General features: G+C 34.4%; 1 protein-coding gene across 2 annotated transcripts in view; it reads left to right on the top strand.

Annotated features, from left to right (window-relative positions):
• Positions 1-896: 896 nt before the first annotated feature.
• LOC106467520 (pirin-like protein) overlaps positions 897-16,868 on the top strand; it is a 39,764-nt gene continuing 23,792 nt past the window's right edge. The window contains exons 1-2 of one of the 2 annotated variants that reach the window (XM_013927887.2): positions 897-980; positions 10,585-10,765. In XM_013927887.2, coding sequence (XP_013783341.1) covers positions 10,627-10,765 — 139 coding nt within the window. In that variant the 5' untranslated portion in view covers positions 897-980; positions 10,585-10,626. Of the gene's footprint in view, positions 981-1,001; positions 1,234-10,584; positions 10,766-16,868 lie in introns of those variants that run through there. The other variant, XM_022396417.1, reaches the window with a different exon arrangement.

Here is a 16,868-nt window from a genome sequence, read left to right on the forward strand (position 1 = left end):
CCACCCCTTTAGTGTGGATTAAAGAAAAGGTTAAAACAAGTTTAAGTTTTGAAACATTTTAATTGAAAATAAATAAAATAAAATATTTATTGAAAGCATTTAAGTGTATTAGGCTTGTTTGTTTCTTTTATCACAAAGTCATACAATGGACTATCTGCGCTCGGATGGGAATCGAACCCCGGTGTTTAGCTTTGTAATTCCTTAAACGTATCGCTGACCTACCGTTGGACAAGTGAAATAAGACATTGACACAAGTTAAACGCAATTGTTTTAAAACAAAAATAGATAAAAGATAAATTTCATATACTGCTCGAAAGTATGGTTATTAGGTTCTTGATTTCTTTAGGTTTCATATTTTCCAAAGCAGCTTACAATAATATAACTCACTTTTCTAGCAATTAGGGTACTGCTGACCAGCTGTTTTCCTTTTGCTCAATAAGTACTTCAAAGTTACTGATGGCGGCAGACAGTCTTAGTAGCTTTGCTATAAATACAAATACCAAATATTTAGATATTAGTCTGTTTAATTTCTTATTTGGGTTCTTTCTTTCGTTGGTTATAAAGCTCAAAGCTACACAATGAGATATCTGTGATCTGCCTATGGCAGGTATCGAAACCTGATTTTTAGCGTGATAAGCTCATTGAGTTGCCGCTGAGCCATTGGGGGTCTCATTTTGGAATACACTTTTGGCTACATTTTTCTATGAAAGTAAAAGAAATACAAGCTGTTATAGTTATTTTGGTTAGTATACGTACTTGAAAAATATCAGCTTTACTCTTTAATTTTAATGTATCTTTCTATTTTCTAAAACTGGACATACGTTTAATATAATAGTTTAATTTTTCGACTACATAATCTTATATAGTTATCAATAGATGGCAGCACAATACACTTTGTGATATTGATTTATACCTGATGCAAGTTCTTAATGGCTGATCTGCTTCCTAAGTGATATTTGTGATAGTTTCCTCAACGAAAGGTATACTTTATATTTAATAGATTAATTCATCCCCTTTTCTGTACTCAAAGAGTATAATAGTTTAAAAATTTGACTTAAAAGATACAAATGTATGATTAAGTAAACATAATATTAAGTGTTCAGTTGGTTATGATATGTTTACTGTTTCCATGGTGCTAGACTAAACTGTGTTCTAGGCTGTGAGCTGCTGCTCACAAACCGAGGCAAGTGATATCGTACAATCCACTACGTAAAACTTAACATCACCATAGAGGTCAGTTACCTTGTATTATAATTTATATGAATTAAAACTTAACGTCATTACTCAGATCAGTTACTTTATATTATATAGATGTTTATCTCTGTGAAATCATATATAAATATGGCACTAATATCAAACACCGTAATCAGACTAGTTGTTTTCTTACTAGTTTTTTTTTTTTGTCTGAATGAGGCGTTCTTTGACTATCACATCAATGTCGGTTGTTTTTTAGGTATTTCCCTAAGAGAAGAAGATTCAGAAAATTCGTTTACTTGTTCGATCCGGCAATTGTGAAAATTTTCGAAAAGATAAAAGCAGTATTATAATATTAATTTCATTCCGATACACAATCTCAACAGGTTTTGAATTATCTATGCTGTTTTTTTTTTGTGAAACATTCATTAAGAAGGAATGGGAATAAACATTCCTGAACAATGTGTTTTGAAACTCCTAACGCTACTTCAGTATTCATTTAGCCTTCAACTGCATTGTTAGCTTTCATAAACATGAGAAATTTTGTTTCCCTGGAAACGTTTGAATCATTAGTTCAGATTTTTTGGTTTAAATATCGAAAGCTGGCGTAGCCTTGAAAACCAATAGGCCTAAAATTTGAGATAGACACGTAAACTGCTGTTTTTTTTTTTTGCCTCACATTCCTCCTACTTTGCCCATTTTGGATTTAAAATCACAGTTGTGTAAAAAGAACATTTCAAGAATATCGAGGGAGAGGTTTCAGTTCACATGATTTTCATCATATTTTTTAGCCTGTTAGTTCAGATTATAGCACCGAAAAGAAAAAAGAAAGAAAAACGACACAATTAAGAAATTTTTACAACTGTAATCAATCCACACTGTAACCTCGGTAAATTAAACATTTCAACGGCTTCTTTTCTATCACAGTTTAAAATCATTTGTTTACTTCATCACTGGTTCTGTAACTATGACTGCAAATAGATAATAAATCATAATAGTTTTCTGTATTTTGATTTGAGTACTTAATAATATTAAGAAATCACGAGTTTAAAATTTAACATTCATAAATTTTAGAATGCCTTAATTAATTATTGCCTCTTATGCTATACAGTACTCGATCTAACTGATAATTGCATATGAGGATGGACGTAGCATTCAGTTATTGAAAACTGCTCTCTTATACACTCCCTATGTATACATTTTTATAAATAATCTTACATACCTTAACAACAATATCAACAAATGATACAGGATTGGGGTAAATATAGGTTCATAAGTTTATCCTGTCCAGGGTTATTAGTACCATAGTGATACAATAACAACAATAAGAATATGTTATAGATTAAAAGCATAGATTTTTTTAAACAAAATCATTGGATTTTGTTTTCTAACTTTCTTGTCTAAAGAACCGTATTTAATTAACTGTTTCTATTTCCTAGCTCTATTAAGAATGTATAAAGTATTAAGTAGATAAGGGGTTTAAAATTTTGTTTTATATTATCATGGTAATGGTGGTTTAATTGCTATCTTCATTAGTATTAACAGTAAATAATATGCTAGAAATGATGAAGCTACTTTTTGTGTTTTTACAAACGTGAAGCTCACTCTATACATAGTATTTGATAAGATTTCTCTTGGAAGTGTTCCAATATTTCAATTAATTCAAAGTCATAGCATTTCAATAATTATAAGGCTTTTGTTCTCTTTTATGACATTGCATACGTCTAATTAAATTGGTATATATATATAAATAACTACATTATTTACTGAGTTAATTTTTAGTTCTGATCTACGTAATTAACTTGCTTTGATAAAACGCTACTAAGTGATATAAATAAATAAATATAGCCAAGGTAAGCAGTTACAAAAGGATCGTTATTTCAAAATTAGGCAAATTTGCATATATATGAAAGGGCTGTCTTATTTAATTATATGAAACATAAATAAACAAGTATTGATAGCTCTAAAACAACTCGATAACTGGAAGGGCCGTAGGAGAGATGAACATCAGGATGCCTAGTTAAATTATTATAATAATAATAAATAATGTACGCATAATCTTAATATTTATCGCTCTAATGGTGTAGAAATTATTCGTTTAGAGTTTAGATAAACTAGTTCTTTCTTGGTTATTTAGTTTGATACTGTTAGGAAGTAAATAAATATTATTAAAACATCACTTGTCACTTTACAGTAAGTTGTTAGGACTAACAAATGAAAAGAAATCAAGATATACATGATTTTCTAAGTGAGTAGAATCGATAAATAGAAAGCTATGGCACTAACTTCAGAAGAAGCTCATGACGTAGTATAATATTTTAATTTGGTTTGGTATCTTTTACTCCTGACCATATATGGAATGAAACTCCACTGATAACTTTACCTCCCGTTTAACCATAAAGTTAATTCTTTTTTTGAATAAACAGTATTTTGGCTGCAGCTGTTAAGTGTAAGCCGGCTGACTTCTTATGACTAGCGGAGAGTGATGATTATCCTTTAAGACTTCAAAATACAGAGCGAAACTGGTTGAACCAGGCGTGACAGGTATTAGCTGCATCAGTGAAATGAATTATGGGCTAAGCTTATACTCTGAAATCTGACATTGGCTCATGAAAAAAATAAAATCGAATTATACTTTCAAGACTAGCAATATATATATATATATATATATATATTTTAACTGAAAAGTAAAAAATCTTGACCTTGATAATCTTGGCGTGTAGGCTCAGTCTAAAGAGACCAGCTGCTCAAACATATTTTAGTTCATTTCCATTCAGAAGTTTTTCAAATTTATCACAATGAGGACTCAACGTTTGTTATAATATCATAATGTTATAACTTATGTGATAAACATGCTCTTTGGAAAATTTAGATGATATTTGCAGAAATTATTATAAATAAAAAAAACACAGTTGAAAAATTGAAGACTATGATAAATACTTTTAATATTGCCAAGAGATGGCAGCAGCAGCATCTCTCCAGGACACCTATACATTGTTTACCGAAAGCTACAAAACAGGCTATATGCCCTCTGTATACCAAGGGGATCGAACCCCAGATTTTAGCGTTGTAAGTCCGTAAATTTACCACTGACCAATCGGGGGGACCAAATGTGCATACCTCATACAAAAAGAAAAATCGATTAGAGATGAATAAAAGATGGAAAGAAAAATACAAAGATTTTGAGAGAGAGGGACAGTTTGTTTGTTTGTAATTAAGCACAAAGCTACACGATGGGCTATCTGTGCTCTGCCCACCACGGGTATCGAAACCCGGTTTCTAGCGTTGCAAATCCGCAAACATACCACTGATCCACTGGGGGGCGAGAGGGACACAGTTGAAGTGTGACTCAAAGTATAACTTTTTTTTTTTTCTCTGAGGAGTGAAACATTGTGAATTAGGAATATTTTCAAGGAAAAGAATTTGCAACTCTGATCCATAGCTAAGCTTATTCCCAAATAAGAAAAAATCAGTGAGGATCTTAATTTATTGTTATATAACTAAAGAAGAGAAAAAATTAATAGATATTTTGACTCTTCTTAAATGGTGATATAAGAAGAGAAAATAAGATTCCTATACAAATTTTAACTCTTTAAAATTTAAAAAAAATATTCAAAATATCTAGTTTCTTATGCTAGCAGCAACTTCAAAATATAGAAAAAAATATTAAATTCCTGACTTCTACAGAGTTAGGCCCGGCATGGCCAGGTGGTTAGGGCGCTCGACTCGAAATCTGAGGGTCGCAGGTTCGAATCCCCGTCCCACCAAACATGCTCGCCCTTTCAGCCGTGGGGGCGTTATAATGTAACGGTCAATCCCACTATTCGTTGGTAAAAGAGTAGCCCAAGAGTTGGTGGTGATGACTAGCTGCCTTCCCTCTAGTCTTACACTGCTAAATTAGGGACGGCTAGCGCAGATAGCCCTCGTGTAGCTTTGCGCGAAATCCATAACAAACCAAACAAACCATTTCTGCAGAGTTAATCATGTTGGATTTGGAAGCGGATAGGAACGTGTTGTAGTTTGAATTTAGACGTTTCGTTGGATAAAAATCTCAAATCAAAGACAAATATTGATTAATAAAGTAAAAATGTTTCTGTGTAAATATAAATGCTTAAACTTTTTTATTTTTCACGGTGTACCCCAGTGGCTCAGCGGTAAGATATTGGACTTATAACCTTAAAAATCGGGTTTCGATAAATAGCTCATTGTGTAACTTTGTGCTTAGCAGCAAACAAAATAAGTTTTTTCACTTGTGTATCTGGCTGTAAAGAAACTAGCACATGTCATGAATAAAAACTTATCTTGTGAGTAAAGGAGACAATACCAAAAAGCTGCCATTATTGCTTTTGTTACCACACCAAGTTCCAGTCTAGAGAGCATGACTCTTGTTATTATTATTTGTGTTGCCAGTTGAGAGAGGGTACTTTTAATAAGCACACCATTCAGCCTCTCCTCTCCTAAAAGCTATCATACAGGGTGAAGCAAAAATCACTACACAGTTGTATATATATATATATATAAGTATGCAACTATTTTATGTCAAAAACATTACTTAAGTGAACTGTGACGTCCTCAAAAGTACAACTTATATATGGTTTAGTGAAGGTAGAGGCTTAAAGATGGAAAAAAAGTTAGTAAGTCATACTCTTCAGTTTGTTATTATCGTCACACGGTATAAAACTGACCATAATGTAGAATGAGAAATTCAACAGCAAAACCTCTTCTATGATTTTAATTCTACGAAATATATTGTTATTCAGAATGGATCAAAACGAATCCCAGTAAAGATACTACAGATTTTAATCTGTACTGTATTTCATGCAACTTTTTCACGTGGTAATATTTACGTGAAAGAGTTTGGTCACTTTGAACACTGGCTAAGTGGTCATGCAAATAGAACTTAATCACGAAGAAAGGTTTGTTGTGTTACGTGTAGTTTCGTTTTAATTTAATGGGAGTTTGCTATATATAAAATTTCAGAATATATATATAACTTAGTAATCAACTTTACGCTGCATTAACCAACAGGCTTTCACTGCCTATATTACTGTTCCTATTGTAAGATTCGTTTTGTTATCTTTTATTTCTAAGGAATGGAAAATCTAATGTGAACATTTCAGATCACTGTGATCACACTAGTAGTTAGGCGATCAAGAAAACGTAGTGGACGAAATTATAGTTATTTTAAAGCACTAAGTGCGTTTTCTGCGTTTAAGTTTCTTCTTTCTATTGTTGTTTGATAAATTCTTTCCTCTCTGAATTTTATCTCAGGCTCCTAAAGCTACTTCAATTTTATCTCAGGCTCCTAAAGCTACTTCAATTTTATCTCAGGCTCCTAAAGCTACTTCAATTTTATCTCAGGCTCCTAAAGCTACTTCAATTTTATCTCAGGCTCCTAAAGCTACTTCAGTTTTATCTCAGGCTCCTAAAGCTACTTTAATTTTATCTCAGGCTCCTAAAGCTACTTCAATTTTATCTCAGTCTCCTAAAGCTACTTCAATTTTATCTCAGGATCCTAAAGCTACTTCATTTAGGAAATAAGCTCAGTAACTTCGTAAATATTTTTTGGTTAAAAACAAACAAACTTGTATTTGTATTTATGGCAAATCTACTAACGTGCAGAAAAACATTCCACTGCAATTACCTTCTGGCGCGTAAAATAATTAATGCAACGTGGAGCACGAACTTAGCCCAATCACAGGTCTGTTTCTTACAACTGGGAGATTTTACATTCAATTCCTCATAACTTAGCGCATGCCTAAGACCAGGTAAAGCAATGGTCATTAATAATTGTTTTTTCTTTACATTCCACCGTTGCTGCTGTAGAGAGCGTGACACACGGATACTGCTGCTTTATAACTATAATGATTATGGTGTTTTAGCAAGCGTTCTCTAATATCGTGCATAGATATCTATCACGTCATACTATGTAACTTACTTGGATACACATGCATAAATATTCTGCCCATTAGAATCTGTATTCATTCTGATAGAACCACTAAAAAGTAGAGTTTGATGTTTACACTCTGCTATCTTGGTGCCATAAGTGCAACTTTTCCATACATACCTGTTTATGACTAAATGTAAAACAAACTTTTAGCATAAAAAGCGATCAGCCGTGTCAACTGTCATAATCCTGATCATGACACGAAGAGGCCATTACAGCAAAACATATGTATATGTTTGTACGCACTTTATGCTTTCCTTAGTCAGAAATGCAACTATAATTAACGTTGTTTGAACGTATTACACATTAGGTAATGATTTTATAAAGTATTTTAATTTATATTTCCCCTGTATTAGAGTATATTTAATAAATAAATTATCAATGTAAGCAATCTCGAATATTTGAGTTGTTTAATTATCTTGGGTTGTTCCCTAGTTTGAGAACCTACTGTAACTTGATCTCCAATCTCTTGTTTCCTTTATTCAGAAACGTCTACTGAACATACTGTAACTTGATCTCCAATCCCTTGTTTCCTTTGTTCAGAAACGTCTACTGAACATACTGTAACTTGATCTCCAATCCCTTGTTTCCTTTGTTCAGAAACGTCTACTGAAGTTACTGTAACTTGATCTACGATCTCATGTTCAAGGAACATCGACTAAAGGTACTCACGAGCACGGGATCAGCTATATGTTGAGATTTATTCTCTACAACTGCTATGTCGGTTTGTTGTGGTTCCTAACTATTCAGCATCTCTGCTAATTTCTTGAGTTGGTTATGGTGCTGCTACTTCATCTTGGTAGGCTCGTGCTCTTTACCCCACCGCTAATGATAATCTAAAAGTTTCTGCTTTCTAGATACTTACAATTGTGTGTCCTAGTCGCTTATTTTGGTTGTTCTGCAAAATGAGGACATCACCTTCTACTATAATCTAAATGTGATCCATATTTGTCTTAGGCGTCTACTTTGGCTATCACCTTCTTCTACTATAATCTGATGGTGATCATTTTTTTGTCTTAGGCATCTACTTTGGCTATCACCTTCTTCTACTATAATCTGATGGTGATCATTTTTTTGTCCTAGGTGTCTATTTTGGCTATCACCTTCTTCTACTATAATCTAAATGTGATCTTTTTTTGTTATAGGTGTCTATTTTGGCTATCACCTTCTTCTACTATAATCTAATGGTGATCCTTTTTTTGTCCTAGGTGTCTGTTTTGGGTATTACCTTCTTCAACTATAATCTAATGGAGATCATTTTTTTGTCCTAGGTGTCTATTTTGGCTATCACCTTCTTCTACTATAATCTAAATGTGATCCTTTTTTGTTATAGGTGTCTATTTTGGCTATCACCTTCTTCTACTATAATCTGATGGTGATCATTTTTTTGTCCTAGGTGTCTGTTTTGGGTATTACCTTCTTCAACTATAATCTAATGGAGATCGTTTTTTTTGTCCTAGGTGTCTGTTTTGGGTATTACCTTCTTCAACTATAATCTAATGGAGATCATTTTTTTGTCCTAGGTGTCTGTTTTGGGTATCACCTTCTTCAACTATAATCTGATGGAGATCGTTTTTCGTCTCTTTTGGGCATCACACAAACTGAGAGTACTGCTTACCTTTACTCTAAATCTATGCAGTTTTAGCTTCTCAAAATTGTAATATGGCTTTTGTTGTAATTATAATGGGAATATCGACTCTCTAACTGTCCATGGTTTATGATTCAGTAAATTCTTATATGCTCTTAACCTTCTTTGCTAGTAATATATGCATCGTTGGTCCATGTAGTAGACTTTTTTTTTTTGGTTCGAACGTTAGTATTTCAGATACAAAGAATGTGCATCTGGTGTTTATTTTATTGGCGAATTGGACCAGAAAGATTTATTAGTTGCATTTTTGCCACTCTCTCTAGAAAATACTCCATTATAAAGCAACAATTTGTAAACAATTCTACTAAGAAACTTGATATGATGCATCTTTTAGCATTGTATTTTGATATCTTACTATAGTTGATTTTCTCTGATAATTTTCATCGACTTCTTCACAATTTTGAGATATTTTCAAGGTTATTAAGTAACTGGATCCAACTTCTTCGCACAGACCCTTCAGCACATTATACAACGGTATGCATGGATGTAGCTGAAATTATTTTTGTTAAATTTTGTAGCAGTTTTAATTTAAAGATCTTTGGATATCGTATTTTCCATAGATCCTATTCAGTTCTTCATATCAAGTTTGAATAGATGGGATTGCAGCTTAAGTATAAGTTTTTATTGTAGTTTAAGCACAAAGCTACACAATGAGCTATCGGTTTCTAGCGTTGTAAATCCGCCTTAAGTATAAGTTTGTTTGTAGTTCAAGCACAAAGCTACACAATGGACTATCGGTTTCTAGCGTTGTAAATCCGCCTTAAGTATAAGTTTGTTTGTAGTTTAAGCACAAAGCTAAACAATGAACTATCGGTTTCTAGCGTGGTAAATCCGCTTTAATTATAAGTTTGTTTGTTTGTTTGTAGTTCAAGCACAAAGCTACACAATGGACTATCGGTTTCTAGCGTTGTAAATCCGCCTTAAGTATTTGTTTGTTTGTACTTTAAGCACAAAGCTACACAATGGACTATCGGTTTCTAGCGTTGTAATTCTAGCCTTAAGTATAAGATGCATCAGAAGAAATCATCTCTTTGGTTTTAGGTTTTGTTGTTATTGGAGAGCCCGTTTGTCAAAGAAACATTTTTCAAAATTTGTTTAAAAACGTTTTTTGGCACGTGTGTAATGTCCTGAGGATGACACAGTAGTATACGTCGAAACATGTAGAGTGTGTGAGAATGTTTTCTATCATAGTTTCATCGGATTTTTTACCACTTTTTATCCTGCACAGTAAGTTATTGTATTTTAGTAATTTGGAGACTAGAAACAATCTCATTTTTATATAAAGGCCCGGCATGGCCAGGTGGTTAGGGCACTCGACTCGCAATCTGAGGGTCGCGAGTTCGAATCCCCGTCCCCCCAAACATGCTCGCCCTTTCAGCCGTGAGGGCGTTATAATGTGACGGTCAATCCCACTATTCGTTGGTAAAAGAGTAGCCCAAGAGTTGGTGGTGGGTGGTGATAACTAGCTGCCTTCCCTCTAGTCTTACACTGCTAAATTAGGGACGGCTAGCGCAGATAGCCCTCGAGTAGCTTTGCGCGAAATTCAAAAAACAAAAAACAAACATTTTTATAGAATTGTGTATCAAATAATCGCTCTTTTTTAAAAACTTGCGAGTTTTTAACATTAAACATTTTTCAATTTTAAAATATGTTTTACTGATGCTGAATAGTATAAAGTATTGCTACCTTGTCACTTAATTCTTATTCAACACTTTTTTCTATTGGCATGAAGTATTTTTAGTGTCTTCTAGTAAAGATCTGAGCCAACATTTCAATTGTATCATGTATTTTCCAGATCAAACCTGACTTTTTCTGAGTTCTAGGAAACTACAACAAAATGCCACACATCGTGCACCGTACAGTGTCCAGGACTGCTTCCTTACGTGTTCAAAAGGAAGGAGGAGGATTTTTGGTCCGAAAGGTCATTGGAGGCGTCATTGATAGTTGTGATCCATTCTTACTTCTAGACCACATTGGTAAGGAGTAACCCAACACCGTTTTCTGTTTTTTGGAACAAACACAAAAAGTAATTTTATAGGTCTGAGAGATTCTGTGTTTGATGTTATATACAGTAGATATTCAATTGTTAACATATTACAAGACATAAGAATTTAATCGTTATAATGCAAAACGAATTGGAATAATTGTGAACATATGATTGAGAACATAAAATGGTAATACTTCTTAGGAAGAACTGCGTCATAGTGAAAGTTTTGTAACATTTTCAGTAATGAATTAATAAATTTAACGTGAAATATTATAGCGATTCTATCTTGGAATATCTTATATATAGTTTTAATCATTAAATTTTGCTTCAGTAATTTCTGTTGAAACAGACATTGTTGATGGCTTGATCTGTCTTTTATTTTTATGGCCCTGTGTACTTGATTAGCTTCTAAAATACGACAAAACTTCGTGAGGCTTAGTCTGAACAGAAGCAAGAAAAAAAAATTGTTTAAGATAGTAAATATATTTCATATAAGTGTTTTTTATATTTTTTTCTCATCGTCAAAATACAGAAGGTACTAGGAGGACAATTAGTATTTGTGACAGATTTATTATTATATATTTATTTTGATATCAACGTTTGTCTGGATTAAGTTTATATTTAGAAATATGCATAGCTTATACTGTTAAATATGTATCGCGAAATTTCCGCCTATTCTCTAAAGTTGTAGAAGATTTTCGAATGTAAGAACCAACAATATATATGTATGTACGTAAATGCTTAATGTAGCTTTGTATTGTTACGTAATCTGAATTTTCTAGAAACTCTCCACACGCATATAACTATAACCAACGCGACGCGCCAAAAAAATAGTATCTATTATTAGTTTGCTATAGTCAGTGTGCTATAAACTTTGGAAGCTATAACTGTGATTGTTATAATACTTATCAATTACGCACATAGCTACATAATGGGCTATCTGTGCTCTGCCCACCACGGGTATCGAAACCCGGATTCTCACATTGTAAGTCCGCAGACATACAGCTGTGCCACTGGGAGGCCCCAGCTTTTGAAGAACGTAAGTTCCGTCCTGAGGACATGGTCTTAGTATTGTTACCCTCTATGGAATATCTAATAAAAAAACAGAAAGAAAAAAAAGAGAGAAAGAAAAAGATAGACAAAAAGAAAGAAAGAGAGAAAGAAAAAGATAGACATAAAGAAAGAAAGAGAGAAAGAAAAAGACAAAAAGAAAGAGAGAAAGAAAGAAATACAGAAAAAAGAAAGAAAGAAAAGAAAAACAAAACATAAGACTGTTAAATTGCAGTTAATCACTACGAGAATATGGTTTGAAGATAATCCATGTCAAAAGGGTTGATAACATATGTGCTGATGTATTTTCATGTAATATGTAATTTTATGATCATAAGATTATTTGTATTGATTGGGTTTTACACTGTAATTGTTATTGAAGTATTGTAATCCTTTGAATGATGTATTATATATAATGTATTGTTGCCAATGTATATGTATATATATAATATCTTAGTTAAAAAGTGTCTAAGGCCAATGTTTAATTCTGTAAGGAGGGAGTTGTGACGGATTTATTATTATATATTTATTTTAATATCAACATTTGTTTAGATTAAATTTATGTTTAGAAATATGCACAACTTATAGTGTTAAATATGTAATGCGAAACTCCCGCCTATTCTCTAAAGATGTAGAAGATTCTCGAGTGTAAGAATCAACAATATATGTATGTACATTAATGCTTAATGTAGCTTTGTATTGTTAAGTAATCTGAATTTTCTAAAAACTCTCCACACACCTATAAATACAACTAACGCGACACACCAAAAATAGCATCTATTATTAGTTTGCTATAGTCAGTGTTCTATAAACTTTGGAAGCTATAACTCTGATTGTTATAACACTTAAAGGAAAACTACAGATATTTGACCAGGAACGTTAACAAAGTTCAAAAAGTAAAAATCATTTAATTTCAGTGGATTGTCATTGGACATTAGTGTTTTTATGAAAACATTATATAACTTCATCGTGGAAAACTCTGCGTGTATGGCTGGTGAATAACAAAGGTCAATGCAAGCTAGCTCCCCGTTAAGCAAATCGTACCTACATCAACTCGTAATTAACTCACTCATCGTGTACCCTTGTTATGATATAAAGGAAATTCCAGACTAGAAAGAAGACTTTATATTGCTTGTAAGTTTGTAAAGTGTTTGTATATAAATCATTGTGTGTAGTAGTTGCATATGGTGTTTTTCATAGTCACGATCCAGTCAATGAATGCCTCGCTCTGCTTCATGGATTGTACCATATCCCTCTGGTACCTCAGTGACTGGACAGTGCAACATGAGATGGTGTGTGTCTTGTGGGGTTTCCTGACATGCTGGGCATATAGGGGATTCACTATAACTCCATCGATGCAGGTTGGCTGCTGTTCTGCCATGGCCTGACCTCAGCCTGTTTGCCTGTGTCCATTGCTTTCTGGTTAGGTGATAGAAACCGGGCAGTGGCTCAGTGGGGTCCCCCACCAGGTCTCCACCCCTAGGAGGGCACTCCCTCCATTCCTCTCTCCAAACTTCCTTAATGTTGAAGTTCTCTTTCGTTGATTTATAGAAAGGTTTTAGTCTTGAAGTGGTGGGTGTTCTGTCAATTATTTGCTTCAATGGTGTGTCAATATTTGTGTTTCTAATGCGTTGGTGCTGTTTTTGAGTGGCCTCCTCTCTGTGGAGGTATGGTGGAGCAATTGCACTCATTGTTGGCAGCCAAGTCGATGGAGTAGATTTGATGGCATCGGATATAATTTGCATCGTTTCATTCAGCTAGGCATCGATTTTTCTTGTGTGGGCACAATACTCAGCTATGCTGTAGTATAGGGCCAGTGTGGAAGTTCTTAACACAGTTTGAGATGCTCCCCATGACGATCCGGCTAGCTTCCTGATCAGTGAGTTCCTACTCTTTAATTTTTGTGCAGTATTTTCTAGGTGTTATCTGTCTGTAAAGGTTCTGTCGAGTTCTATTCCGAGATATTTAGGATGTTTCTTTGGTGGGAGCAGTTTATTGTTAAGTTGTATTTGCAGGGTTTGATTTGCTTGATGGTTATTGAGGTGAAATATTGTCGTCACTGTTTTTGTGGTGTTCAGTTTCACGTACCAATTATCGAAGAAGGTCTGAATAGCTTGAGTGTCTCTGCTAAGTATGGCCTCCAATTCATTCACGTTGTTGGATTGGTAAGCAATGGCTAAGTCGTTTGCATATTCAAACTTAAGGGATCTTGTTGTGGGCATGTCGCTAATATAAACATTGAACAAGGACTGTTGGCGCCAGGACCAATCCTTGAGGGACTCCGTTTTTTATTTTCCTGCTCTTACTGATGTCTTTCCCCAGACGTACGTGAAAGTTCTTATTCCTGTAATTTTGTTTAAATGTTTGTGGGTTTTCTTGCAATTGATGACTTTGGCAAGTTTCAGCATTAGCCCATTGGGCCAAACGGTGTCATAGGCTGCTGAGAGGTCTATGAAGACGGTACCTGTTTCCATTTTTTGTTCATAGCCTGACTCAATATAAGATGTGAGCGCCAGTACCTGCTCTGATGTGTCTCTTTCTGATCTAAAACCGGCTTGTTCAAGGGGTACATGAGGTTCGAGTTTTGGTGACACTCGTGTGAGCATGATTCGCTCCAGCAGTTTGAAAATGCAGCATTGCAGTGAAATAGGTCGATAGCTAGCTGGGTCGTCTGCTGGCTTTCCTGGTTTTAATATCGTAATGACTCTGGCTTGTTTCCAGATTCTGGGGTAGTTGCATTAATGTATATTGTCTGATAGGGCGCTGGCGAGCCAGGTTACTCCTCTGTGGCCAAGGTGTGTAATCATTCCGGGTATACTCCGTCAACTCCTGCAGCTTTACCTGTTTTCAGGGTTTTTATTGCGGTCTCTAGCTCTTGTTTTGTTATTAGTCGTGGTTTGGTATGTGGATACTTTGCTGCTTGATCTGTTTGGCAACATTGTCTGTGTTGGTAGGTGCAGCTGATTCAATGGATTGTGGCTTATCTGGGTCGAGTTTTTTGAACAGTTGCCAAGTGTGTTTGCTGGATCGGCTGAAGTCTAAGCTTTCTGTCGTTTCAATCTATTTTATGCTCCTGCCTTCTTGGAGGGAGTTTAGTAGCTCATTTGCTATGGCTGGGTCCTGTGTGTTTTCGTATTCCTGCAGCAGTTCTTCACTCTTTGCGGTCCAGCATGATATGTATCCTGCTCTATGTCCTCTTGGGATGTATTTCTCAGCACTTTTCAGTAGGAGTTTGGTGAATCTTTCGATATTATTGTGAGTTACATGTGTATCATTGTGTGTAGTAACCATTTGTAATAACTGTTATTATAAATTATATTGTTGTTTGTATATTAAAACATATTTGTGTTAAAAAAGAAAACTGTGTCTATCAAACTTGTTGGCAAATATCATAAACTGACTATATATCGGCTTTTACTTAACTGCTAAATCCAAAGCACAATTTAACTGAATTTTATACCATTCGAAATTATAATATGTAACATAATAAATTGGGGGCTCGTGTCCGAGATCTGAATCAGAGACAAAATTCGATCTAAATTAAAATCTAAATCATAATTGAATTTCTATTTATCAGTGCCAACAAGATTTAATCATGTCTGATTATCAAGATTTTCTTGAATCACCCTCCCTCAAACAACTAGAAAAATATAAGAAAAATGAATTGCTCGAAATTGCCAAAGTTTTAAAACTAGAAGTTAAAAGATCAATGAAAAAAAAAAGAACTTAAAAGCGTATTATCGAAATACTAGTCGATGATGATTTGTTGCTTGAGGAAACATTAGAGGAATACTTTAGTGTCCCTACTAGCCAATCGGGGTTGAGTGATAAAGATAAACTAGAGATCCAGCTAAAACTCAAACAAATCGAGCTTGAAGAAGCTCATATCGAAGCTGAAAGAGAAAATAAACGCCTCGAGGTCGAACGAGCTTGTATCGAAGCTGAAAAAAGAACAAGCTCATACCGAAGTCGAGAAAGAGAAAGAACACGCTCGTATTGAAGCTGAAAAAGAAAATAAACGTCTCGAGGCCGAAAATGCTCGCATTGATGCCGAAAAAGAAATTAGACTGTAAGAAATGGAAATTAGACTCAACTCTGATCGACCAAGGCAAGATGATAACTTTCAACTTAATCGATATGTTAAAGTACCACCGTTAAATGAAAATGAAGTTGATAAATATTTCCAACATTTTGAGAAGGTTACCTAAACAATGGAATGGTCCCCCGAAAAATGGTCATTATTGTTACAAAGTGTTTTAACTGGTAAAGCACAAGAAGCTTATGCCACTCTCTCTCTCTGGAAGATTTTGCGAATTATGATAAGGTTAAAGCAACTATTGTCAAAGCATACGAGTTAGTACCAGAGGCTTATCGCCAAAAGTATCGAGGTTATCGCAAACAAGATAATCAAACTTACATGGAATTTTCTCGTAAAAAAGAGGTTTATTTTGATCGATGGTGCAATTATATGCATATTGACAACAGTTTCAACAAACTAAGATAATTATGTCAAATTCAGGAATTTAAACATTGTGCACGTGACGACCTCAAAACTTTCTTAGATGAAAAGAAAGTTGAAACACTACAGGAAGCAGCCACTCTTTTCCATGACTATACATTAATACATAAAACCAGTTTTCATTGAAAGAAATTCCTACCATCTCAACAAAAACCTGTATCTGTTCAATCCACTAAATTTGAGGATGCTTCTAAAAAATCCAGCTCCTCTAGTTCGAAATCTTCTGACAGTCAGGACAAAACTTCTTTAAAACAACCAAAGCCTATCTGCCATTTTTGTAAAAAACCTGGTCATGTCATGTCCCATTTTAAGTGGTTGAAAAAGAAAAGAAGGCAACACCCTATGCGTTTGTGTCCACATATTAACGTAGTTTCACCAGATCACCCGATGTTGTTGATATGGCCACTGATATAAAGGCTGATATAATCATGGAGGAATTTAGACCTTTTGTGTCTGTTGGTTCTGTGTTTTTGACAAATGGTATTGGCAATCCCATACCCATATGTATTCTACGTGATACTGG

The sequence above is a fragment of the Limulus polyphemus genome, unplaced genomic scaffold (genome assembly GCF_000517525.1).
Source record: "Limulus polyphemus unplaced genomic scaffold, Limulus_polyphemus-2.1.2 Scaffold81, whole genome shotgun sequence".
Lineage (NCBI taxonomy): Eukaryota > Metazoa > Arthropoda > Merostomata > Xiphosura > Limulidae > Limulus > Limulus polyphemus.